The 13,754-nt window shown below is 43.7% G+C and overlaps 1 protein-coding gene across 3 annotated transcripts in view; it reads left to right on the forward strand.

The window, feature by feature from the left end:
* Window positions 1–12,154, forward strand: part of METTL6 (methyltransferase like 6) — an 18,727-nt gene extending 6,573 nt beyond the window's left edge. For 2 of the 3 annotated variants that reach the window (XM_015411540.1, XM_015411538.1), the window contains 5 exons: window positions 1,426–1,811; window positions 5,191–5,325; window positions 8,538–8,708; window positions 10,495–10,636; window positions 11,679–12,154. In XM_015411540.1, the coding sequence (XP_015267026.1) occupies window positions 1,515–1,811; window positions 5,191–5,325; window positions 8,538–8,708; window positions 10,495–10,636; window positions 11,679–11,827 (894 nt within the window). In that variant the 5' untranslated portion in view covers window positions 1,426–1,514 and the 3' untranslated portion in view covers window positions 11,828–12,154. The remainder of the gene's footprint in view (window positions 1–1,425; window positions 1,812–5,190; window positions 5,326–8,537; window positions 8,709–10,494; window positions 10,637–11,678) is intronic. The other variant, XM_015411541.1, reaches the window with a different exon arrangement.
* The last annotated feature ends 1,600 nt before the right edge of the window (window positions 12,155–13,754 follow it).

A 13,754-nucleotide genomic window follows, 5' to 3' on the forward strand; every position in this document is an offset into this window, starting at 1 on the left:
AGTGCCGGGATAGTGCAAACAGAACATGCATTTCTTTGGACTTAACCCTTGGGAGGAGAATGAAATCTCCGACCTGGAGACAAGAAGAGAAAGGAAAGGCAGGAAGCAGGCGGAGGGAAAAGTTGAAGAAGAAATAAGAGAAGGGTCCATCCTCCAGCGTGGCTGCCTCCTAATCAACGGCTGATTTGCGTGGCGAGAACAGGAGAATTCCCCCTTCCCCCCTGCACTTTCGCAAAACAAGAGAATCATCCCACTGGGCAGGAGGGAAGATATAATGAATCGGATGGCAGAAAGACATGGGCAGAGCCGCCCAAAAGAGAGATAGAGATGGGATATTTCCTCCCTCCCACCTTTTTAATTCTGGGGTAAAGGGGGGGGGATGCTGCCGTTTTAAAAACATTTTTAATTGGGGGAAATAGAAAGTAGATCTGATTTTTTTTAAAGAAAGGAAGAAAGGAAAGAAAAAGGGGAAGAACCCAGAGATTCGCAGCTCTGTAATTATTGTGTCAATTTCAGGATGAAATTAACAAAAATCGACTGGGAGAAGGTCTCCAGCAGTAAAATTTAATTTTACCTTATTTACTTGGGGGGGGGGAGGCCAGAGGCAATCATTGATCATATATATCTATTTATAGTGGGGACGCCAGTGCCAAGTTAAGATAAGGAGTCATTTGCATCTTTTCGTTTTTCGGGTGGGTTTTTTTTTTTTTTAAAGAAATGGTTCCAGGTTTCTCGATGGTCTGGAATTGCCTTAAGCTTTGGAGGGCTTGCGGCTAGAGAGAGTCATGAAAAAGTCTCCCTTTCAAATGTTTCTAGAAATCAGGTGCCTCTAGAAATTAGGGGTACTTTGGGCCACACGTGTGTGTAAAATATAAGACGTCTAGCTTCTCCTAAAATGCATTTACGTTTGAAAATTGGTGGGCACACGGGTGTGTGTGCCAGAATGTAGCTTGGCCTAGTGTGCAAAAAACCCTGGAGCCGGTCCTGTGTGTCTGGTCTGGTCACACTTCCATGATAGAGCAGAGAGTCAAACCTGGGGTCTCCCAAATGCTAGTTTGGCACTCTAGCCACTATACCTCACTGTATTTGAATATGAATAAAGAGTAGTGAAGAAAATAGCATACTTTACTGGTGTTTAAGTGATGCATGCACTAAAGGGAGCTTGACCCCAGAGAAGGCATGTCTGAGAGAAAGTATATCTAATCCGTGCCACAGACATTGTATACCAATCCATCCTGGTAAGGTGAAATAGTTGTTTCTCCTTGTATTTTGGGGCAGACTATGTTTTGTCCGTCTACAGATTGATTCAAATGCATTTTGAAAAGATAAAGAGGAATGGGGGCTCTCAAATGCTCCACTGTTCCATGTTGTAAAACACACAAGGGATGGCACACAACACTAACCTTTTCTTTATTGTCTCTTTAGGTCTAGGTCTCGTCTGATAAGTGAGGTAGATAATTAATATAAATATGGAGTAAAATAGCTCTGGAATTGTGGTACCCATTTGCATTAATATGAATGAATCCAGGTCTTTGGAAGACAACTCGCCTGTTGCTCAGCTTGATGGAAAAATTCCAGCTAATGGTAGTGTAGCTTTTCAGCTGACTGGGCACAGGGCAAGAACACTTAGCCCCGAAGAAGCTGAAAAGCTTGCAAAAGAACAGGTCTTAGTATCTGACTTCAAACAACTGAAGCTAGAAAAAGATGCTCAGAAGAACTGGGATCTGTTTTACAAAAGGAACAGCACCCACTTTTTCAAGGACAGGCACTGGACAACTAGAGAATTTGAAGAATTAAAAGCCTGCCGTGAAGTAAGTTCTATTCACTAAAGCAGCAGAGGGCAATTCAAAACTACTGTAGGAAATACGCAGCCAATCGTTGTTTTATCTTTAGTTACATGAATTTTGTGTGTGTAAGATGGACTTCAGGCTTTGTATTTGATTATTTTTTTTTACTGTGATGTTGCTTTTACAGTTTTCCTGGGCAGACTTACTATAGAAGCTTGTAAGATACTTTTGAAAGTATCAGTTACTTGTTTTTAAAGTAGACACTAGTTCATGACAGTAAAAAGTAAACAGGAATATTGGGCACCTTTAAAGACTAACAACATCTTAGTCCATCATAAGCTTCTTGAGTACAAGAGCCCCATTTCTTCAGCCAGAAGCATACTGTAACCCCAGGATATCTGATGTTGAAACTGTGCAGGGATTGATCTAATCAGTATGTGAATGGGAGATCTCTAAAACTCCATATATGCCCCCAGAACTTTCTCAAGGAAGAAGAGGTACATATAAAATACATTTAAAGTCTAGAATGGGTCATAGGCATACTGTCAACCAGAAAAAATAATTGTAAGAACTCTGTTGTACCATCTTAATTGACTTGGTCTGCTTTCTTTTTAAAAAACATTTCTATCCCACCTCTCTTCCAAAAGACCTGAGGTGGGTTATAATATAGATGTATGTATCTAGATAACAATTTTTTTAAAATATGAAGCAGAATTAAAAACAACCTTAGGACCAAGCTGGTTGATGTAATTACATGAAATTAGCCCCTTTAACAGTGAACATAAGAACATAAGAGAAGCCAATGTCGTCAGTCCAACACTCTGTCGTCAGTCCAACACAATGTCGTCAGTCCAACACTCTGTCACACAGTGGCCAAAAATACCAGGTGATATCAGGAGGTCCAGCAGCAGGGCCAGGACACTAGAAGCCCTCACACTATTGGCCCCCTCCAAGCACCAAAAATACAGAGCACCACTTGCCCCAGAGTCCCTATCTATACCTTGTGGCTAATAGCCACCAATGGACCTCTGCTCCATATGCTTATCTAATTCCCTCTTGAAGCTGTCCATGCTTGTAGCCACCACCACCTCCTGTGGCAGTGAATTCCATGTGTTAATCACTCTTTGGGTGAAGAAGTACTTCCTTTTATCTGTTCTAACCCGACCGCTCAGCAATTTAATGGAGTGCCCATGAGTTCTTGTATTGTGAGAAAGGGAGAAAAGTACCTCTTTCTCTACCTGCTCTGTCCCATGCATAATCTTATAAACCTTAATCATGTTACCCCTCAGTCGTCGTTTCTCCAAGCTAAAGAGCCCCAAGTGCTTTAACCTTTCTTCATAGGGAAAGTGTTCCAACCCTTTTATCTTTCTAGTTGCCCCTTTCTTCACTTTTTCCAAAGCTATAATATCTTTTTTAAGGTGTGGTGACCAGAACTGTACATAGTATTCCAAATGAGGTTGCACCATTAATTTATACAGGGGCATCATGATATTGGCTGATCTGTTCTCAGTACCGTTCCTAATAATCCCCAGCATAGCATTGGCCTTTTTTATTGCAGTCACACACTGTCTCGACATTTTCAGTGAGTTATCTACTACGACTCCAAGATCTCTCTCTTGGTCAGTCTCTGCCAGTTCGGACCCCATCGACGTGTATTTATAGTTAGGATTTTTGGCTCCAATGTGCATCACCTTGCACTTGGCCTCATTGAACCCCATTTGCCACGTTGACGCCCACTTGCCCATCCTCAACAGATGGGCCTCACAATACAGGAGTGCCTCACAATACAGTCCCTGTAACCAACCCTTGACAGTAGCCTAGCTGCTGTATTTTGGACCAGCAGAAGTTTATGAACCCTTTTCAAAGGCATTAATTAAAAAGAATGATTACTAGGATGTTAAACCTTAACTTTGACATGTGAATAAGCTTGAAGCTTCAATCTGGGGGCAAGGGCTGCAGCTCAGCTGTAGAGCATCTGCTTTGCATGTTATAGAAGGTTGCAGGTTCAATCCTTGGCATCTCCAGTTAAAAGTACTAGACAGTAGGTGATGTGAAAGATCTCTGCTTAAGACCCTGCAAAGCCACTGCCAGTCTGAGTAGACCATGGGTGTCAAACATGCGACCCACAGGCTGGATCAGGCCCCCGGAGGGCTTCTATCAGGCCCGCAGTGGAACTGGCTGTCTCTGCTTCTTCTTCCAGTTCTGCTGCTACTGCTACATGATAGCTTGCCTTGCCAGACTCTCAGTCACTCAGGAGAGATAGAAAGGCAAGCTTCTGTTCTCTGCACTGGCTGAGGCTCCTTCCCCTCCCAGGAGGAGAGGGGGAACTAGCCAGAACTTGCTTCCTGGTTAGGTTGCCTCAGTCACACAGGAGACAAAGGCAGGCCTTTCTTCCCCTCCATTAGCTGAGATGCCTTCCCAGAGGGAGGGAGGGAAGGAGGGAGAACTTGTTTTGCTTGGTTGCCTCAATTACACAGGAGAAATACAAAGCACCTTTAAGACCAACAAAGTTTTATCCAAGTTATGAGCTTTTGTGTGCCTTGCTGCAGTGTGTGTGTTTTGTTGGGCTTGTTATGCTGTGGCTCTTATGGGTGCAGCTGGGTTCCCTTCCCCTTTTCACTGTATCCAAGCCCTCATGATCCAGTCTTTCTCAGTAGGAAAGCAATGTGAACTATGCAGATGAGGAATAACAACAAACCAGTGAGGTGGATTAGGCTGAGAGTGTGTGTCCAGACCAAGTTCACCCAGCACATTTCCTTTGGGGATTTTGAATTTAGACTTTGCAGATAGTAGGCTGATAAGGACCACTGAGGAAGACTGTAGTTTTGTAGACAAACACACAGTCCTCAGTCTGTGTTGTGGTGCCTTCTTGACCAGCACACGAAGCAATTTATCTACAAAAGTTTGCAATGCCCAGCCATTTCATGTTTTCCCCTGGGTCCTCCTAGGCTCAGAACTCTGAGCATGAGATTTCTGTAGTGAATGTCAATAAATCAAAAGTAGGTTTGCAGCTTACAGATACACACCTGATTAGCATACTCAAGATTGCAACAGCACAGACATTTTGATGCAGTAATTCAGAGCAAGAGGTGTCAGTTATCAGACACTGTTAAATAAACAAAATATAGCAAGAGTGCTGTTTTAAGCATGCTTTTCTTTTAAGTAAAAAAAAAAATTGTGTTTGTGTCCTTTATAAAATTTATATCTCCACTACCTGACATTAAATTTTATGACACACATGGCCCGGCCCAACAAGGTCTCCTTTATTTCAGAACCACCCCTGGAGTAGACCATACTGACCTTCATGGACCAGTGGTCTGATTCAGTGTATGCTGATGTTATTTAATGGCTGAGGATTTGTTCTGCTTTGAAGGGATGTAATAAATTATATATTTTCTCCTAGTTTGAACATCAGAAACTGACGATTCTTGAGGCTGGCTGTGGTGTTGGTAACTGTTTGTTTCCACTTCTAGAAGAGGATTCAGATACCTTTGCTTATGCATGTGATTTCTCCCCCCGAGCTGTGGAATATATAAAGGTTGGTAAGATTGGATCCCCCCCCCCAAAAAAAAGAGGTGCTTAGCAGTGCATCCCTGAGCAGAATTACATCCTCTTAAAGCAGAGGTACATCCTTCTAAGTCCACTGTGGTCTGTGGGCTTATAAGGGTGTAATTTTTATTCTTATTTTATTTATTCGTTTCATACCCCGCCCTCCCCACTGAAGCAGGCTCAGGGCGGCTTACATAAAATTGTTAAAACTGTGTGTGTGAGAATTTGTTTGTTTTTAAAAAATGGGTGATGAAACAGATCAGGAAAAAGAGTGGAAGAGATTGTATCGAGTCTGGATGATTTTAATCAAACTGTTCGGAGTCTGATGCTCTATTCTTGTTCATACAATCAGGGAGCCTAAAATAGCCTTCCTTTAAATCATTTTAGCCCTGCATTTGATTGAAAAAAATGATTAAAATCTGAGACTGAAAAACTAAACAGTATGAAGATGATCCTTAGATAATCAGGACATCTTTTCACTTCTATTTCAAGATGCAGTAACAGGAATAAAAACTGCTGAGGGTCTTTTGCAGAACTGCATTGTTTATATTGTGTATAAATTAATCATGGTGCAGTGAACACCTAAGGGGGATAAGCTATGATCCTATACATGTTTACTTGACAATAAGTATGTGCTCAACAGTGCCTGCTCCAAAGTAAATACACCTGGCTCAATCGAAAACATAGGGCTGAACAGGAATCAAATATCCTATTTACACACAGAGTAAATAAAAGCAAACTGGCCTTAAATAAGTATTTACTTTAACATTCCTGAAACACAACCATCAAAGGGTAGAAAATATTATTCAAAAGTAGAACATTAAAAAAACATTTCTAAATAATAAAACCAAACTCTCCTTTATACATTTTGATTAAGATTGATGTGACTGTGTTTTCTGTTATTATACAGAAAAACAGCACTAATACTCTGTCGCTTAACAATAGATCTCCCAAGGACTGTATTGAGGGCCATAGAAGAAAGTGCCTCAGATCTACTGGAAACAAAATGTTCTGTTGCGTTTGTGGGGGGGGGGGGTTTGCACACTTGCAGATTGCGGCTGACCTATGTTCAGTTTGTGCTTATGAACTTGTAAGGATTACTAGTATTCGGGAAAGAGGTTCTGGTCAAATTAAGGACTCTGGGATGGATGCAAGTATCTCCAAAGACCCGTGAGAAAAGATGCTGTGCATCTTAAATTATAGTTCCTTGTGTGCAGATGATTTTGAAAAAATTGGGTTTAATTCTAGACCAAAATCTTTAATACAAGCCAGCCTAGCACAATTAAGGAGAGGGTTTCCGTAGTGGCCAACGTGAAAACTAATTCATGGCTATGAATCCCCCGAGCACTGGCCCCAATTCAAATAGGTTACTGACACAGGCGATGAGAAAGCTGTTATGTATATAGCTGGGGCACAGTTTGCTCTCCTTTGCTGAAAAAGCACTGGCAGCTGGCATCACTCGCTGCTGTTGAGTTCAGGAGGCAGTTTGTCTTGTCATTCGTCAGATCTGCTGCTGCTAAAACTGCAAAGCAAGCTCCAAATGCAGTTTGGCTGTCTTGGAAGCTCATAAATAATTCTTCTGGGATCAAGTTTATTTCTAATTGGTATATAACAGTCTTTGGCAGTTCCATCAATACAGCATCAAGAAATACAATGGAAGCTTTGTTATCAGTTTGGTGTAGTGGTTACGGTAAGTGCGCGGACTCTAAACTGGGAGAACCGGGTTTGATTCCCCACTCCTCCACTTGCACCTGCTGATGTGACCTTGGGTCAGTCACAAGCTCTGGCACAGCTGTCCTTGAAAAAGAGCAGTTTGTGTCAGAGCTTTCTCAGCCCCTCCTGCCTCACAGGGTGTCTGTTGTGGGGAGGGGAAGGGAAAGGAGTTTGTAAGCCGCTCTGAGACTCCAAGTGAAGGGCGGGGTATAAATCCAATCTCTTCTTCTTCTTCTTCTTTAGGCACTTGATTATCCAGAACACTCAGTTAACTAGCATTGTCCAGAGGGCAGGCTTCTCATCCTCAGCCAACATACCCCTCCATTTTTGCTTCCACGTGGCATCCTGCTCCTGCCTCTCCAGCTAGTCAGCTTGATGCCCCCAGTTGTTGCTGGGCTTCTTCTGACAGCCAGTACTGCCAGCTGAAATCATCCTCAGGTCCTTCCTTCCCCCTGAGCCTGCCTTGACCTGTCAGGAATCAGGATCCAGCTCTGCCACAGGCTCCCAGGCAGGTGACCTGCTTGTCTGCCTGTAACATAGGATGGCTCCAGGAGAAGACGAAAGATCTCACCAGGCATGTGGGTTGTCACCCTGGCCCTCCCAACAGGATGGGGTTTTGTCACTGTGGATTTCTCTGGGTAGGGGGCAGTAAAAAGGTACAGGTAAAGGTTTCCCTTGCTCGAAAGCCAGTCAAATCCGACTCTAGGGTTGCGGTGCTCATCTCCGTTTCAAAGCCGACGAGCCAGCACTGTCCGAAGACATTTCCATGGTCATGTGGCCAGCATGACTAAACACCAAGGCGCACGGAATGCTGTTACCTTCCCACCAAAGTGGTACCTAGGGGCAGTACAGACCAATAAACACAAGTATCCAGCACATTAGCCTTAGTTGGCCACCCCCATTTCCTAAGAGTGTTGGATATTATTATTATTAGGAATTGTGTATAATATAGCCAGGAGATCCTAAGATTGTCTGGCAGCCAGAAGTTCTAGCCTTTTTAGCATTACGCATCACTAGGTGGTGAGCGAGACTTGTTTTTAAGGCAAGAGACCATTCAGAGGTGGTTTGCAGTTGCCAGCCTCTGCATCATGACCCTGGTATCCCTTGGAGGTTGCCTTTCCAAATACTAGCCTAGGCCGTCCCTGCTTAATTTCCGAGATCTGACTGGATTGGGCTAGCCTGGGCTATCCAGTTCAGGGCAGTGTTGGATACAAAGCTTTTACTGAACTTTTGAAGTCAACATTGCCCAAAATCACTGGCAACAAATTCTTATTTATGTTAGTTATCTGCATCTCAGCTGACCGGGGTGGGGGTGGGGTGGGACTATTGTATTGGTAAGAACACAGAGGCCTTTGAGCAAATTAGGAACTTGCTAAATTAAGAAATTATGTTATTTCTGAGATGTTTCCTGCACAGTTCAAATTCTTTACTTCAGAAGGTAAACATTTTGGTTGCAAATGTCTAAGGAAAAGTATTTTCTCTTTATAGCAAAATCCTTTGTACGATACCCAGAGATGCAAAGTATTCCAGTGTGACCTTACCAAAGACGACCTTCTGGAGAACATGCCACCCAATTCTGCGGATGTTGTGATGTTAATATTTGTACTTTCTGCTGTTCATCCTGAGAAGATGCGCCTTGTTTTGAGCAACATTTACAATGTGAGCAAGCTTGTACTAAATAACAGCTGGGGTTTTGTCATGGAACTGCCTTTTGTATGGTTGCCACTCATAATGGTATTTGTGGGGGCCCTTCACACAGTACATTTCTTGCCTGTGTGGGCAGCCCTGGCTATGCCCATCATAGGGCCAATGGAATGTGTGTTGGTGAACGTTATCTGAGAGGTAGCTGGTAGCAGCCTCCATGGTCTCTGTTATTCCCACCAGGGAATAACATGGCTGCTGGCAAAACTTCACTGAAATGATCATGGAAGTTGTGACTGGTCATGGCTGCATGGCTCTGATCTCACATACTGCATTAGTGTGTGAGTTTAGGAAAAGCCAGGGATTAAAGCATGGAATTTAAGAAATAGTATTGTCAGGGCTCTTCATTTTAAAGACAAAAGTGCTGTCCTCTGGCAATTAGAATTTTTTAAAAATTGAATTCTTGACCTATATAAAGTACTTAATTTGAGAATATAGGCATAATTTACCTTACTTTGCATAATTCTACTATTTTCATCGTGGAGGGGCAATGAATTGAAGACTGTTACTGAAGCCCTTTCCCCAGATATTAGTTCTTAGCTTGATGAGAGATCCAAATTTGATTGAACTGTTTATTCATTTAGTGCATTTGTTGAAATGTATTTCTGATGTAGTCAGTCTCATCTTTTGGGGGGTCTAGAAAATGCCATACCCGTGGGCTGTTTCTCCTTAAATTTTAAGCGGCCAACTTATGTTTCATTACTGTCAGATTTAAACAGATGATAGGAACTGCAGCTGGGATGTGAATGGTATTTAGGGAAATGATGATGGGCCCTTTATCAATACAAAAACATGAATAGAGAATAATACAATGCCATGTTTAGAAAAAGATGATTTGTTTATTTATTTATTTATTTATCAAATTTATTTATCAAATTTATACCCCGCCCTCCCCCGTAGGGCTCAGGGTGGCTTACAAAGGCAAGATAACCTTGCTACAATAAAACATAATATACTTATAGTTTAAAACATACTATACATCTTAAAATCTAATCCTAATTCAGGTAAAGTGCTCAGTATTTATTGTATTTAGGAATTGCCCAATCCCTGTGATATACAAAAGCCATAAAACAAAGACAAGATGTAACCAGTTCGAACATTAATAAAACATTTAAGCGATCAGACGGCGATTGATTAATCAATCCCAATTCCAACTGCCGGCTGCTTCGCAGGCAGGGGGGAAGAGGGCAAGGCAGATGTAAATAACAGAGACCAGAGAAGGGTGCCAGCCAAGAGAGAACCACCGCTGTCCTCAACCAAAAGCCTAGTGGAACATCTCTGCCTTGCAGGCCCTGTGGAATTGCATCAGATCCCACAGTGCCCTGGTGGTGCTTTGCAGAGAGTTCCACCAGGCTGGGGCCAGGACCAAAAAGGCCCTGGCCGAGGACAGACAGATTTCCTTGGGGCCGGGAACCACCAGGAGATTGCAGTCTAAGGAGCACAATGTTCTCCCAGGGACATAACAGAGGAGATGGTCCCATAGGTACGTTGGTCCCTGACCGCTCAAGGCCTTACCGAAACCTTGGACTTGCCTTGGTATTCCATTGACAGAGATCGTTCTATGAAACAGCATCCAAAGTTAGCAAAGGTATTTATGGTTTATAATCTTAGAAGTAAAATAGTATTTTTGTTAAAATATGTGAAGGAACTGAGCTGTAACGATGCAAAATGTTTCATTTTTACTTTGTAGTAGTGGGCTTCTATGTTTAAAGCATCAGTTTCATGTACCTATCTGCCTTGTCAGGTGTTAAAACCAGGCAAGTGTGTGCTATTCAGAGACTACGGCCTCTATGATCATGCAATGCTGAGGTTTAAGTCTGCAAACAAACTGGGAGAAAACTTCTATGTTAGACAAGATGGAACAAGATCATACTTTTTCACAGATGGTAAGACATTTGATAAAAACGGCTGCATTTACGTTTTGCTTCCTTGAATCGCCACATGCCTTGTAGGTTTTCTACTAAGTATGAATCATAGGACGTAGCAGTCACTTATCTAAAAGACCATTCCTGCCTTATGTTCCCATGCACGAGCTGCATTCCACCTCCTGGCTGCTCCTCCACTTGAGGTGGTCCCACCTGGCATCCACCAGAGCCATTGTAGCACCCACAGGAGGGTGGGGGGGCCATCTTTAGAAATCTCTCTGGGGCACTGCAAGTCCTTTTTTTGGGGGGGCAGGGTTTTTAACAAGGTTTTAAGCTGTAAGCATCTTTGGGGGTGGGGGGTGGAATCTGGGGCAGTTCATTTAGAATGTGCATTTGCACTCCCTGTTTCTGCGTCCCCCGGCTCTTGGTAGCAGATTAATTGAAGGAGGAGAGTGAGTCAAGCAGCGCGCAGCAACATCTCTATCGGGCTCTAATTCTGATGTTGTCGCTGATGCAGCCGGGAAGATGGGTAGTGCTGGGGCGCTAGTAAGTGCGTTTTAAAAGCAGTACAAGACCAAAGGCTTACTTTTATATATTACAAAAGGCCTTCAATCAAAGCCCGTCAAGGATAGGATACTTAATGGCCATAGTTGCTCTAGGCACTGTGTGTACTTGGCATGATAGCAGTATAGCAAAATGTGATTGTACGTGTCACATGGGGCTCTTCACCAATACGATTTGCACCGGGAGGGAAGGGGCAGAGGTCAGATTAAACTGCTCTCCTGTTTAAATTAGATGACATTAACTTTTTTTCATGGAGTTCATGCATAGGCACGTGCCTAAGAACAGTACTACTGAAATACAAACAGAACACGCACACACATATATAGAAAATAAGTGTATGCCAAACCCCCCCGGTTGTCCCCCCACCCCAGTCAAGCAATCTGCTGTACGTCGCAGGCTTTGTTTGAGAGGAGCAGGCTGTGTTGTTAGGACCTCTGCCTTCTCTTGTTTACATTTCCATTTAAACTTTATTTGTTTTCCCCCCCTTTTTTCTCTTCAGAGCTCTTGGCTCGACTCTTCCTGTCTGTGGGATACGAGGAAGTGATCAATGAGTATGTGCTGCGAGAAACTGTGAACAAGAAGGAAGGCCTGTGTGTGCCAAGGGTATTTCTCCAAAGCAAGTTTCGAAAGCCTGAAAGGGAAACCTGACTTTTCCTTCCAACAGTCCGGCAAATGTTCTGTAGAAGCGGCTTTCCTTCTGCTGTCAGGGTGTCTGGAATGCCAGAGGGATGACGCTTTCGGAAGTGGCTGCCTGCGGCTTCGTGACCCTTAAAATAAAAACAGTGGGTGGCTGTCATGCCTGGACCACTGATGGAGGGTTTGACTTGGACTGTGGAAACTCCGGTTCAAGTCCTGCTCAGCCATGAAGGTTGCTTTGAGGCCTAGCGGCCAGTCATCTCTCAGGCTACTTTACACAAAAGCCTGTGTGCTGCATTTTTAAAATGTTCCATTTTTAAGGACCTCTTTGGCAACAGAAGGAAGAATTCATAGAAGGTTCATAAATGCCTTTGTCATAATTTAATTGTCTAACTGGATCTCGTGAACGATAGATATCCATGTTTTCATTTAAAATGGTTTTGTTTACTGCCTTTGGACCATTCTTTCTGAGCTACCATGGTTCAGTGGTTAAGACTGGCCGGCTCTAATCTGGAGAACCGGGTTTGATTACCCACTCATCCACATGAAGCCCACTGGGTGATTTTGAGCCAGTCACACGTCTCTCAGCCCCACCTACCTCACAAGGTGCCTGTTGTGGGGAAAGGAAGGGAAGGCGATTGTAAGCCACTTTGAGACTCCTCAGTGTAGAGAAAAGCGGGGTCTAAAAACTAACTCTTCTTAATGTAAAATCTTTCAGCAAGCCATTTTCTGGCAGCTTAAATGAATCTACCTTTGTCTGCAGATGTCCAGGGCTTTGGGGGAGGGGTCACATCAGTGTTACCGCTAATAGTCTGCCTTGTTGTTGGGGGAAATTAGCTATGTGGCAGGGGAGACCAGAGGGGTACAGAGATCGCACACCAATTGTATACCAAGGTCAGGTACAGTAGGAAGACTCCAGAATTGAGGGGTAAATTAAATTGATTTTATTAAAGAACTTCCCTAATTACAAGCACTCTAAGCATTCAAAAAGAGCAATCAGTTCAGAATAAATAAAACAGATGTGATTGATAGTGTATAGATAGGTCAGTTATGGGGTGATAACAACCTGTCCAGATGTGCAGAGGTCCTTGAAGAGAGAATAGCACCAACAGCCAGCGTTATGCGCTATGGGAGGGCCCCCCCAGAGAAGAGACTCTTGGGGTGTACTTAAAGTATAGGCGCCATCCTGAGGGCACACCAGGATGGCCATGTGTGTGGATGGGTATAGATCTTGGAATAGAATGCTGACCAGTGGGAGGTCTTGAGGGGCTTGTCTCGGGTGAAGACAAAAGATTATCAAACCAATCGGGTCCCAGGGAGTGCAGCCTCAGGAGGGGCCAGGTCTAGGTGTGATGAATGAGGTTCCAGAGGGGCAAAGTCTGGATTAGCAATAGCGATGATGGGATTAGCCAGGTACTGGGTGGCTAGCTGAATGGGTTTGCTGACCACTAATGGTCCAGTCAAGGTAGATTGAATAGGTTCCCAGGTTTACACAAAAGGTGGGAGATAGGTCTCTGATTAGCATCAGGAAGTATGGCTAAACATATGACTATATGATTGGTTTATCTCGGTATCCTGAGGGAAGGAGCAGGAAAGACAGTTGTGAAGACAAAGGATTCTCACGTAGACATGGGTGCACACGAAATGGGGAAGTTCTGGAGACAGAAGGGCTATTCGCCAGGTGGCCTCTGAATAGCCTTTAGATATGTAGCTACTTTACCTGGTGGAAGTGCCATTGTTTCATATGCATACCTTGCTGGGTGGCGGGAGAAGACCGGAGGTTTGCTCTGAGGGCTGTCTTATGTCACCTGGAAAATGGAGACCCCCCTTTTCCAGAGCTTTGGCTCGCTCTGTGTCTCAGAACCAGGAGTGCCTTCCTTGGCCTGAGTTTGTGGGTCTCTGGTTCAGGTTAGAAATGGGGTGCCCCTGCTGCTGGGGC

The sequence above is a fragment of the Gekko japonicus genome, unplaced genomic scaffold (assembly GCF_001447785.1).
Source record: "Gekko japonicus isolate JY-2015 unplaced genomic scaffold, Gekko_japonicus_V1.1 scaffold6, whole genome shotgun sequence".
NCBI classification, from domain to species: domain Eukaryota; kingdom Metazoa; phylum Chordata; class Lepidosauria; order Squamata; family Gekkonidae; genus Gekko; species Gekko japonicus.